The following is a 13772-nucleotide window of genomic DNA, read 5'->3' as shown; positions in this document are numbered from 1 at the left end:
AAAGAACATCACTTTGCTTAACATAATTCAAAATGCATGTTTCTCAGAACATACATTACACAATGATAGTTAACTTGCTAGAGAAGCAAATTCAGGTTGATCCTTCTTTTCCCTGAAAAATCACACCAACCTTCTGTCCTTACATTATTACAGGAGACAAGAGTTTCTCTGTCAATTTATCTTCATCTGCCACTCTCTTACACTAAATTTTTATTATGCTTGCATTACCTAAGACTAATTTTTGTAACAGCTTTTCTCATAGTTTACATACCATAAAATTCACATTTTAAAAAAGTACGTAATACATTAGTTTTCAGTATAGTCAGAGTTGTACAACCATCACCACTACCAGTTTTAGAACATTTGCATCATCCTAAGAGGAAACCTATATTAGTAGTCATTTCCAATCCCTCCCCCACACCCACCTCCCACCCCCGGCCCGGCCAACTGCTAGCAATCACCAATCTACTTTCTGTCTCTATGATTTGCCCACTCTAGATACTTTTATAAACAGAATCATACAATATGTGGGTATTTGTGCCTTGCTTTTTAAACTTAGTATAATGTTTTCAAGGTTTACCCATATGTAGTATGTGTCAGTCCTTTTTATTGTCAAATAATATTCATTCCTTTTTATTGCCTAATACTATTCCATTGTGTAAAGAACATACCAAATTTTGTTTATCCATTCATCAGTTGATGGATATTTGGGTTGTTTCCACTTTTAGTGTTCATTAGAAAACACAGACATTCACACATCAATCTAGATAATTAGGAAAATGCTGCAAAAAAATTAATAATGTACTCCAAATCCACAAAAAATGATTTCTGGATTATGTTATTAAATAATAAAAATGACAGTATAATTTGGCATGCAGAAAATCAGTAAAAATTAAAGAATGCTTATAGTATCACATGAAGTTGAGAATCTTTATAACTACCAATACCTTGTCCATACTCCCAGGGGGCTTACAGAAAAATATATAAAGGATTCTAGAGTATAGGATCAAAATTCAACAAGGGATTATCAAAATACAACTACATCACTCCAAGGCTGGTGAAGGAAAACAACATATATACAGTCTGTTACAAAGAAAAGTTGCTTACATTCATTCAACAGATAGAGAAACACTAAAATACACCTTTATGGCAAGAGACTTTAAAAAGTTAAACTAAGATACAGATTGGAAGAAGATATATGCAGTATATTTAACAATGGATCTGTATTCTGAAAACAGTAAGAAATAATTTTCAAAATGAAGAATACAAACTTTTGAAAAATACACCATTTATATTTAAAATTACACTCAACCTCACAAGAATTTAGGAAATAAAAATTAACAAAAGGTTTATGCTGATTATCAGCTCAATAAGAAATATTTATTATTTTTTATTTATTTATTTTGACAGGGAGCTGCGCTCTGTCGCCCAGGTTGGAATGCAGTGGCGCAATCTCGGCTCACTGCAATCTCCGCCTCCCAGGTTCAAGCAATTCTCCCTGCCTCGGACTCCCGAGTAGCTGAGATTACAGGTGCCCGCCATCACGCCCAGCTAATTTTTGTATTATTTTTTAGTAGAGACAGGGTTTCGCCATGTTGGCCAGGCAGATCTTGAACTCCTGACCTCAGGCGATCCACCTGCCTCAGCCTCCCAAAGTGCTGGGATTACAGGTGTGAGCCACCACACCTGGCCATAAGAAGTATTTTTTTTTTTTTTTTTGAGACGGAGTCTCGCTCTGTCGCCCAGGCTGGAGTGCAGTGGCGCGATCTCGGCTCACTGCAAGCTCCGCCTCCCGGGTTCACGCCATTCTCCTGCCTCAGCCTCCCGAGTAGCTGGGACTACAGGCGCCCACAACCGCGCCCAGCTAATTTTTTGTATTTTTAGTAGAGACGGGGTTTCACCGTGGTCTCGATCTCCTGACCTTGTGATCCGCCCGCCTCGGCCTCCCAAAGTGCTGGGATTACAGGCGTGAGCCACCGCGCCCGGCCCATAAGAAGTATTTAATTAGGCTGGGCCCGGTGGCTCATGCCTGTAATCCCAGCACTTTGGGAGGCCGAGGCGGGCGAACCATGAGGCCAGGAAATAGAGACCATCCTGGCTAACACGGTGAAATCCCATCTCTACTAAAAACACAAAAAATTGGCCGGGTGTGGTGGCAGGCGCCTGCAGTCCCAGCTACTCTGGAGGCTGAGGCAGGAGAATCGCTTGAACCCAGGAGACAGAGGTTGCAGTGAGCTGAGATCATGCCATTGCACTCCAACCTGGGCGACAGAGTGAGACTCCATCTCAAAAACAAACAAACAAACAAAAGCAGAAGTATTTAACTAAAAATCAAGTGGGCAAGTATGGGGGAGAAATAACCTTGAATAATGTACAGAATATAAACTAAAAAGTCTTTCTAAAAGGCAATGTGGCTGCACCTGTCAACAAATTAAGTACTATGCCCTTTGACTCGGATTCTAATTGGTCAAGTAAAAAAAAAAAAAAAGTGTCACAGAGGGAATATTTGCAAGATAAAGGGCTAATCTCCCCAGTACATAAAGAGCTCCTATAAAATTGTGAACAAATGGGCTGGGCACAGTGGCTCACGCCTGTAATCCCAGCACTTTGGGAGCCTGAGGTGGGCAGATCACCTGACGTTGGGAGTCTGAGACCAACCTGACCAACGTGGAGAAACCTCATCTCTACTAAAAATACAAAAATTAGCTGGGTGTGGTGGTGCATGCCTGTAATCCCAGCTACTTGGGAAGCTGAGGCAGGAGAATCGCTTGAACCTGGGAGGCGGAGGTTTCAGTGAGCTGAGATTGTGCCATCGCGCTGCAGCCCGGGTAACAAGAACAAAACTCTGTCTCCAAAAATTACTAACAAATGTCCAGTATCCCTAGAAGAAAAAAATGAGCAAATGAAATGGACATGTGGGGGTCCACAAAAGAAGGAAATGTCAACAGTTCTTAAACGTATTGAAAGACACTCAACTTCCATTAGAGAAATGCAAATTAAAACCACACTGAAATCATTTTTCACCTATCAGATCAGCATAAATCCGTCAGTTTTCTGCTATATTAGATGTAAAGTGTAACAGAAAGAAGAGTTGAGGATTACTCCCGATTTCTGATCAAAGAATTGAACAGTCACCATTTCCTAACCTCAAAGACAGGTAGGAGCTCACTTGAGGCACAAAAATCAAGAGTTGGCCAAGTGGAGTGGTTCACACCTCTAAGCCTTGCACTTTGGGAGGTCAGGGCGGGCAGATTACTTGAGGTCAGGAGTTCAAGACCAGCCTGACCAACATGGTGAAACCCCGTCTCTACTAAAAATACAAAATTAGGCTGGACACAGTGGCTCACGCTTGTAATCCCAGCACTTTGGGAGGCTGAGGCAGGAGGATCACGAGGTCAGGAGTTTGAGACCAGCCTGGTCAACACAGTGAAACCATGTCTCTACTAAAAATGCAAAAATTAGCTGGGCGTGGTGGCAGGCCCCTGTAATGCCGGCAACTCCAGAGGCTGAGGCAGGAGAATCACTTGAACTTGTGAGGCGGAGGTTGCGGTGAGCTGAGATCGTGCCATTGCACTACAGCCTGGGCAATAAGAGCGAGACTCCATCTCAACAACAACAACAACAACAACAACAAAAAAAAACAGAAGAAAAAAGGCTCTGTAACACTTGCTATGCTCAAAGTGGTTTCCCTGTTGGAAACTATTATATTCTTCAATGGTAATATCCACTGAGAGAACAACCAGACTTTCAGAAATTTCCTAATTTCTCCCCCAATCCATAAGTATTTTAATACCATGGCTTCCTGAAACAATAGTCTAGGTTGTAACTGAAATATAAAGAAGGATCCAGTATTAATGAAATATAAAGTTAATATAGACCAACAGTAATATTCTATGAGACGCTAGTCCTGTTTTTAGCTTTATCTTCTCAATTTACTTTTCATGTTTTATTTTTTGTTCCATTTTTGGCTCAGAAATGCAAAAATTCTGCCAGAGTTGAAAAATACAACTGTTGTGATTCATGTCCCCACCCATCCTTGAAAACACATACTCTAGCTTCATCAAATGGGACTCCAGGGTAATATGGAGCCCAAGATGTGACAGTTCCCATTTTGCTAAGTTCAATGCTTTAGAAACCTTATTTCTAAAGTCCTATTCCTATCATAAAATTTTAGTAACATGAACTGAAACTAATCAGGAGGAAATCTCATTTTGTGAAAAATGAAACTAAGCAAAAAGAACTTTCCGAAATATTTAACAGAATTCTTAATCCAATAAACATGCTGTTTCTAGGGCCTTATACCTGTACTTTATTAACATTCTTTTTTCTTTTTTGAGACAAAGTCTCACTCTATTGCCCAGGCTGGAGTACAGTGACGCAATCTGGGCTCACTGCAACCTCCATCTCCCAAAGTCAAGTAATTCTCATGCCTCAGCCTCCCAAGTAGCTGGGATTACAGGTGTGTGCCACCATACTTGGATAATTTTTTTTTTTTTTTTTGAGTCGGAGTCTCACTCTGTTGTCAGGCTGGAGGGCAGTGGTGCAATCTCGGCTCACTGCAACCTCCGCCTCGTGAGTTCAGGCAATTCTTCTGCCTCAGCCTCCTGAGTAGCTGGGACTACAGGCACGTGCCAGCACGCCCAGCTAATTTTTGTATTTTTAGTAGAGACGGGGTTTCACCATGTTGGCCAGGATGATCTCGATCTCTTGACCTCGTGATCCACCCACCACAGCCTCCCAAAGTGCTGGGTCTACAGGTGTGAGCCACCACGCCCAGCCTAATTGTTATATTTTTAGTAGAGATGGGGTTTTACCATGTTGGCCAGGCTAGTATCGAACTCCCAACCTCAGATATCCACCCTCCCAAAATGCTGGGATTACAGGCTTGTTAATTAACATTCTTAGCAGAGTATTCTCCATGTAGAATTTGGTCTCCAAATGAAAATGCATTTGGGGAGTAACAAGGAGAAATTCTTTTTATTTGAAGAGTTAGGGGTTGATCCAGCAGTAGCAAGTCAGCAAGGGAGTAAGATCACAAGTCTCACTCATATTATCACGTGTGGAAGCATCAAAGGCTCAGCCCCCAGCTGTTAAGACAAAAGGCAGTCTATTCCAGCCAGAGCCCTGCCCAAAGGGAAAGCCAGCTATGTGTACTCCACCCTCTGGTGGCTCCATGTTGGGACTACAGTTTTTACTCCACAGTTAAAGTCAAGGACTTAACTGCTCTTCTTATTCAGGCATAACCAGGCAAACACAAATACAGGCTGCTTTTTTATTTTGTTTGCATGGGGCGGGGATGGGGGACTGGAGTACAGTGGTACAATCTTGGCTCACTCCAACCTCCGCCTCCCAGGTTCAAGTGATTCTCCTGCCTCAGCCTCCCGAGTAGCTGGGACTACAGGCGTGCACCACCACGCTTGGCTACTTTTATATTTTCAGTAGAGACGGTTTCACCATGTTGGCCAGGCTGGTCTTGAACTCTTAACCTCAGGTGATCTGCCTGCCTCGGCCTCCGAAAGTGCTGGGATTACAGGCATGAGCCACCGCACCCAGCCTTAAACACAAATAAGTTTTTAAACTCAGTCCCTCTGCAGTTCAAAAAGAACTCAAAATATGACACTAAGACATCAATACAACTAGGAAAACTTGCTCCAATTTCTACTGACAAAGTGAAGACTATACCGAATTTGATTTTTATTTTCTTTACAGCATTACATAGTGGCAAATATTCTTCATCAAGAATGACCATTTCGGCTGGGCGTGGTGGCTCACACCTGTAATCCCAGCACTTTGGGAGGCCAAGGTGGGTGGATCACTTGAAGCCAGGAGTTCGAGAACAGCCTGACCAACATGGTAAAACCCTGTCTCTACTACGAATACAAAAATTAGCCATACATGGCAGCATGTGCCCATAGTCCTAGGTATTCCAGAGGCTGAGGCAAGAGAATCCCTTGAGCCTGGGTGGCAGAGGTTGCAGTGAGCAAGATTGCATCGTTGCACTCCAGCCTAGGAGACAGAGTGAGACCCTGTCTCAAAAAATAAATAAAAAAGAAAATTAAAAAGAAAAAGAAAAGCGAGTCTAGTGAGCTGAAGACACTTTGCTAGTCTGGATCTTTGTTTGTCTTATTAGCTTAAATTACCAAGCTTCTATTATTCAGTAGACAAAGAGGTAGGGTGAAAGATACTCAGAAATCTCTCAGTCTGGTCCAATCCTTGTCCAATGTAGAAAAAGCTATGAATCCTCTCATTAGAAAAATATACCTTTAAGGACTACATCCCAGCTACTCAGGAGGCCTGAGGCAAGAGGACTGCTTGAGCCCAGGAGTTCAAAAACAGCTGGGCAACATAGCAAGATCCTGTCTCTAAAAACAAACAAACAAACAAAAGGAAAGGGAAAGAAGGCAGGAGAGAGGAAGGAAGAAAAAAAGGCCAGGTTCAGTGGTTCACGCCTGTAAACCCAGCACTTTGGGAGGCCAAGGCAGGAAGATCATTTGAGCCCAGAAGTTGGAGATCAGTGTGGGAAATGAATAGGGAGACCCCCCCATCTCTACGAAAATTTTTTTAAAGAATTAGCCAGGCGTGGTGGCCTGTGCCTATAGCCCCAGCTACTCAGGAGGCTAGGGTGGGTGGATCACTTTAGCCTGGGAGGTCAAGGCTGCAATGAGCCATGATTGTACCACTACACTCCAGACTGGGTGACAGAGCAAGACCAAGAAGAGAGGGAGAAAGAAGGGAGAGGGGGAGGGAGAGGGGGAGGAAGAGGAGGAGGGAGAGGGGGAGGAAGAGGAGGAGGGAGGGAGAAAGGGGGAGAAGAGAGAAGGAGCAGAGAAAGAAAAAGAAGGGAAAGAAGAAAATATGTTATTTATAGAAAATTTTAAAACTTGTTTAAGGATTCATGGAAAATCTTGGGTTTAAAACTTTTTGTCAAGATGATAAATGCTAAGATACAGTCTGTGCAAAACACAACACACTATTATATATATTATAATCCTCATATAGTTATTATTTTGAAAGGCATTATAATTTCTTTTAAAAGGGTACATAAAAGTACAATTCCTTTAAAATTACTCAATTTTGGTTTTTTTTTTGTTTTTTTTTTTTTTTGAGACAGTCTTGCTCTGTCGCCCAGGCTGGAGTGCAGTTCTGCGATCTCAGCTCACTGCAACCTCTGCCTCTTGGGTTCAAGTGATTCTCCTGACTCGGCCTCCTGAGTAGCTGGGACTACAGGTGTGTGCCACCATGCCTGGCTAATTTTTGTATTTCTAGTAGAGATGGGGTTTCACCATGTTGGCCAGGATGGTCTTGATCTCCTGACCTCATGGATCCGCCCACCTTGGCCTCCCAAAGTGCTAGGATTACAGGCGTAAGCCATCGTGCCCAGCCCTTATTTTTTAAAATTACTAAAATATATGTTGTTTTAAACATGTCTACATATACAGTTCAGCTTTCTACCTTTTTTCTGAAAAGACTAGGAAAAATCAAGAAATAACACAATTCCAGAACCAAGAAAATACTCAACATTAATACTGCAGTAAGCAGAATAAAGTACATGAAAACCACCTGCCCTTCTATTGATTATATTCAAGTGAGGTATCACCTGAGAAAGAGGCACAAGTGAGCCTACTGGAGTGCTGGAAAAGGTAAAAGTATGTAATAGTTTCAAGGGAATATATATGTAAAAATTCATTAAGATTTGTGCACATTACTGTAATACTTCAAAAAAATTTTGTTAAAACCTAAGCTTTCCAAATTGACACTGAGCAAAGTAATTAATTGCTCTAAGTTTAATCTATAAAATGAATAAACCTCTCCTAGAGTTACTGTGAGAACTGAATAAGGTTACCACATGTATTTAGTACAATGCTAGATGCACAGTATCAATTAGTGTCAGTCTACTATATCACTACTACAGATGGTAGATTATGACTTTTATCGACATGAAATATCTTTATCTGGTTTAAGGACAACCATGATAAACTATGGGCATTCCCCAGGCCAACAGATGCACATTCTACATGTTCCTTTAAACAGGGTGTGTATGTATACTAATTCATTCCATGGTATGTATGTAACAGAACTTATTCAACTATTCCACAAGTAAGGAAAATTCAGGTTATTTCCTTTTTTATCTTTAAAGTTACAGTGAATATCCTTGCCCCTACATTGTTTCTTCTGTTATTTTTGTGTCTAAAACAGATTACCAAGTAAGTTCTTAAGGTTCTTTCAAATATAAAACGTCAGTCTCAAATAAGTGATTGCCTACCCAAACACTAAATATAAAAACAAACAGGGTATTGTCACAAATGTAGAGACAGGACTACCTGAAGGTAAAACCTTGTAGATTCTAAACTTATATATCAAATGAAAAGGTAGAAATAAGTTATTCTTCCACATTTCAGAATATTAATCACATGTAAAAGTCTAAAATCTATTGTTCTTTCCAAAACTTCTGGAGTAAAAATTCTATTTAATGACAGAAAAACAAATACTATATACTCTTAAGTGAAGAGATGCATAATTCTAATTTTTTGAAAGGAAACGTATATACATTCAAGAAACAGACCAAAAAGCTTAATTAGTCAATTTTTGGCATTATCCCTTCACATATTTCCCAGTTTTTCTACAATGAGCATATAACAGTAAAAATGTTCAAAAAATTTTTTTAAATCAGAATTCAACATGCTTTCAGTATATGTATCCAACAAATTAATTCCTACATTCAAAGTACTTTTGTTTACAGCGGTAAGTCACATCAGCCTGTGCCCAAACTGCAAAGAGCAATCTCTCCTCTTTCCAAAGATAAACTGAGCCAGGTGCAATGGCTCACGCCTGTAATCCCAACACTTTGGGAGGCTGAGGCAGGCAGATCACTTAAGGTCAGGAGTTCGAGACCAGCCTGGCCAACATGGTGAAACCCTGTCTACTAAAATTATACAAAATTAGCTGGGTGTGATGGTGGGTGCCTGTAATCCCAGCTACTTGGGAGGCTGAAGCACGAGAATTGCTTTAACCTGGGAGGCGGACGTTGCAGTGAGCCGGTATCTCGCCACTGCACTCCAGCCTGGGCGATAGAGCAAAACCCAGACTCAAAAAAAAAAAGTACCCCTACATCTCCGTTTTCCCTCCTTCCCCACCATCTCTTTCATATCACTGAAATGTAACACTCTGACATAAACTACAAACAAGATATAGAAGATAAAATGTGATGTTGTTTATTTAGCCACAGACTCCATCCTGGTGCAGCTTAAGTCTATTTTCAGGCCGGGCGCGGTGGCTCAAGCCTGTAATCCCAGCACTTTGGGAGGCCGAGACGGGCGGATCACGAGGTCAGGAGATCGAGACCATCCTGGCTAACACAGTGAAACCCCGTCTCTACTAAAAATACAAAAACTTAGCCGGGCGAGGTGGCGGGCGCCTGTAGTCCCAGCTACTCGGGAGGCTGAGGCAGGAGAATGGCGTGAACCCGGGAGGCGGAGCTTGCAGTGAGCTGAGATCCGGCCACTGCACTCCAGCCTGGGTGACAGAGCGAGACTCCGTCTCAAAAAAAAAAAAAAAAAAAAGTCTATTTTCAGCACAGAACTGCTTCATGTTCAAAATCCAGGTTCCTTGCTAGCTGGACTTCTGATTCATTCTCAAGTTCCATATTGAAATCACTGGCCCTAAAAATAACTGACTTTCTTTCCTACTTGCTAGTCCTTTGGATTATGTCTTTAAAAATCCTGTAATAAATCTTCCTCCTCAGACCCTCTTTAACACAAATCAGTTTACACAAACTGTACTTCAGCTGCTCACAGTAAAATTCCTACAATTTTCATTAAGTTGTAAAATTTAAGAAAAGAACCTAATTTTTAATTATTACCAATAATCTAGGCTACAATGCCAAAATATTGGTTTGTATTTCTGTAAATTCTTACATGTCAAATGTGACATAGCCAAACTAACCTTGGTTCAAATAAGTAAGCGTTTCATCATGCAGTTTTACTGCTGGCGACGTTGCGGCACACATCACATACTGAAAGGGTGGGTGCTCTGTTTCACCATCCAATGGAAGGCTGGAATCTTCCTGCTTGAAAATGGGCAATGCCAAGACATCACTGAAAAGCAAAAAATCAACACTGACCTTACTTTGGATTTGAAATATTTGTCTATGGCCATATCATCCTGAATGCGCCCAATCTTGTCTGAAATATTTAAAAGCATATAAACATTTAGGGATAGTTTTTGTTTTTTTTAATTTAAGATCAGAAATTATATGTACAATAAAAGAACTATTAATGCTATGTGTGGTTCACCTAAAGGATGGCATTAACAACCCCTATCTCAGGGTGGGAAGTGGTGGGGGGCAGCAGGGCAGCTCTGAATATATATATATATATATGGCACTTTAAAAAATTCTTTTAAAATTTTAAGGTCCAGATTCATTCTATTAAAAAAAGCAAGTCAAGAGTACATAGCTACCCGATTTCAAAGGCAAGAAATAATACTACTGCCAAAGATAGGTCACATTTGACACCACCGAATCACAAAGAAGCATTTGATTAAAATGGGGCTTTACAAAAAGTTCCCTGCTGTGCCTTGGCAAGTGCTAAGAACATAAAGCTTCACGCCTAGTCTAAAACAATGGCTCCTCCTGAGAGGTAAACAGTAGCAGCAGCAACAGCTGCTATTCTTCCCCCAAGAATAATCTGGGGCCCTGACTGGGAGAGTGATGAGGGGTCTTTTGGGACACTGTCCATACTGGATATGTTTAACAGCTTTACTGAGATATAATTTACATGCCATAAAGTCACCCTTTTAAAGTTTGTAATTCAGTGGTTTTAAGTATATTCACATCATCAGTATCTAATTCTTGAATTCCAAAATATTTTCTCCCCTCAAAAAGAAATCCCATACCCATTAGCAGTCACTCACCATACTATCCCAGACCCACTCAGCCCCTGGCAACTTTCTATCTCTACGGATTTGCTATTTGGGACATTTAAATGGAATCATATGACTATGTGGTCTTTTGTGACTGGCTTCTTTCACTTGGCATGTTTCATAGACCACCCATGTTCTAACATGTACCAATGCTTCATTCTTTTTTATGGCTCCATTCCATTGTATAGACATACCATATTCTGTATCCATTCACATCATGGCCATCTGGGTTGTTTCCATTTTTCAGCAATTATGAATAATGCTACTATGAACACTTTTCTATGTTTTTGTGTAGATAAATTCTGCTAAGTATATACCTAGAACTGGAATTACTGGATCACACTGTAACTCTGTTTAACTTTATTTCTTTTACTTATTTTTTTGGAGACAAAGTCTCTCTTTGTCACCCAGGCTGGAGTGCAGTGGTGCTATCTTGGCTCACCACAACCTCTGACTCCTGGGCTCAAGTCATCCTCATGCTTCCGCCTCCCAAGTAGCTGGGATTAGAGGCATGTGCCACCACACCCAGCTAATTTTTTTTTTAGTAGAGACGGGGTTTCACCATGTAGGCCAGACTAGTGTCAAACTCCTGGCCTCAAGTGATCTGCCTGCCTCAGCCTGCCAAAGTACTGGGATTACAGGCATGAGCCATCACGCCCGGCCTCTGTTTAATTTTGTGAGCAACTGCCAAGCTGTTTTTCAAAGTGGTTGCAATCATTTTACATTTCCCCTATTAATGTATGGAGAGTGATTATTTGTTTTTAAGATAATTACCTGAGCTGTACATTTGTATCTTAACTTTTCTATACTCATTCTTCAATAAAAGGTAGAATAATAACAGTAGCAACAACAAAACATCCAAACAAATAACTACTTTATCAACACCAATAATAGGGACTTGTCTGAACTGCTTATTTTATCTTTTTTTCCTACAAGCTGTTCACTCAGATACTTGGGTAGCCAGGTCAATTCAATTCAATTCAATTCAAAAACAGAATGTGAAAACAAGTGAAATGGGATGGAAACCCTGGGAGAGAACGTTATCCCACCAGTAGTCCCTACTCCCCACATGCATTTCTGCACTGTGCTGATTTTCTTTGTGTGTGTTTTTTTTTTTTTTTTGAGACGGAGTCTCGCTCAGTCACCCAGGCTAGAGTGCAGTGGCGCGATCTTGGCTCACTGCAAGCTCCACCTCCCAGGTTTACGCCATTCTCCTGCCTCAGCCTCCCAAGTAGCTGGGACTACAGGCGCCTGCCACCACTCCCGGCTAAGTTTTTGTATTTTTAGTAGAGACGGGGTTTCACCGTGTTAGCCAGGATGGTCTCGATCTCCTGACCTTGTGATCCACCCACCTGAGCCTCCCAAAGTGCAGGGATTACAGGAGTGAGCCACTGCGCCCAGCTGCTGATTTTCAAAGATACTAACTATCCACTAATTCTCCCTTTCTTATTTATACCCAGGAATTGTCAAAACACTCCTAGGTACACAAGTAATAACCAAGGATCACATGGTTAGCAGTGGTCCCCAACACTCCCATAGAGTTCTCGCAACACCTTGACCTAGGGATTTTGCCCCATCTAAGCTCCTGCCTTGGGGGCAGATACAACAAAACAAACAAACAAAAAGAATCAGATCACCTCTTTTTTTATAAAAAGAGGTCATAATAGTCAAATTGGCTCCAGGGAAGATGAAAATATATATTGCATTTTATGTGTATGCAAGCATTTAAAACCCTCTCAGGGAGAAAGAAAACAAGAATGAGATAAGAGTTGTGACTCTGAACCATTAATTACACTGAATAATAACACAGGGAATAATTTTAACATTTCAATGCTAACTGCTTGGGTTGGGTTGATCATTAGATACAGATCATCAAAATAAAATGTATAACTGCATGAGAATGGCTTTTTATAAATAAATTGTTACATATGGAAGACACAATTTTATATACTTCAGATCCTAGAAGACAACCACCTTTTTATTCACTTGGTTATAGTCTCGATGATCCACACAGAAAATAGTATGCTCATGGTAAGTGCTAAACGACTCCTGAACAAACATATAAACACATAAAGATCATCTGCTATTGAATTTCCAATTAATTTTTTACTTAATTAGAAAGAAAATGCCTTCTAGTCAACACAGCAACCAGTGATCCTTTTTAAACAGAAGTTAAACCATTTCAGTTCTCTGAACCCTTCCATCAGCTCACTTTCAACCAAAGTCCTTACAAAATCCTACAAAGTCCTATGCAACCTGCTCTTCATCCCCTCTTCTCGTCACCCTCATTCCCCCTGCTCCAACTACCCCGGCCTCCTGGTTCTACTCTTCTACTGGATATCATAATGGCTCATTTCATTCAAATGTCATCTTTTCAGTGACAACATGACACTGGAGTCCTCCCACCCACACTCCCAATTTCCCTACCCTAGCTCTATTCGCAGCTCTTATCACTTTCCAACAATATACATGACTTACTAAGTTTGTATCTGCCATAAGCACGTAACTCCAAAAATGTGTTTCTTCAATGACTGATGCCAGCATCTAGCACAAAGGAGCTCAAATACTTGCTGAATCAATGAACTGATTGCTGCATTAATAATCAACCAATTAGTATTAAGATTGAAAACTAGGTCTCCAGACAAGATTATAATTTCTACTACGTTGAAAGTGCTAAAACCTTGATGGTTTTTGTAATCCCATAAATGGAAACACATTTTTGAGTACTAAAGACAGAATGTTAAACAGAACTAAAAGAAGTAGGGTTTCTTTTTTTTTTTTTTTTTTTAAGACAGAGCGTGACTCTGTCTCCCAGGCTGGAGGGCAGTGGCATGATCATGGCTCATTACAGC

At 40.8% G+C, this 13772-nt stretch overlaps 1 protein-coding gene across 5 annotated transcripts in view; it reads right to left on the bottom strand.

Moving 5' to 3' along the window:
- LOC105470932 (upstream binding protein 1) overlaps positions 1-13772 on the bottom strand; it is a 54916-nt gene that overhangs the window by 28865 nt on the left and 12279 nt on the right. For all 5 annotated transcript variants that reach the window (XR_011619568.1, XM_011723275.2, XM_011723276.2 and 2 more), the window contains exon 2: positions 9943-10094. Coding sequence is in view for 4 of the 5 variants with exons in the window: in XM_011723275.2 (XP_011721577.1) it covers positions 9943-10094 (152 nt within the window). In the remaining variant the exon portion in view is untranslated. The remainder of the gene's footprint in view (positions 1-9942; positions 10095-13772) is intronic.

Source organism: Macaca nemestrina, chromosome 2, assembly GCF_043159975.1.
Source record: "Macaca nemestrina isolate mMacNem1 chromosome 2, mMacNem.hap1, whole genome shotgun sequence".
Classification (NCBI taxonomy): Eukaryota; Metazoa; Chordata; class Mammalia; order Primates; family Cercopithecidae; genus Macaca; species Macaca nemestrina.
Note: the sequence above shows the minus strand (reverse complement) of the source record. Positions and strands in the feature narration are given on the sequence as shown.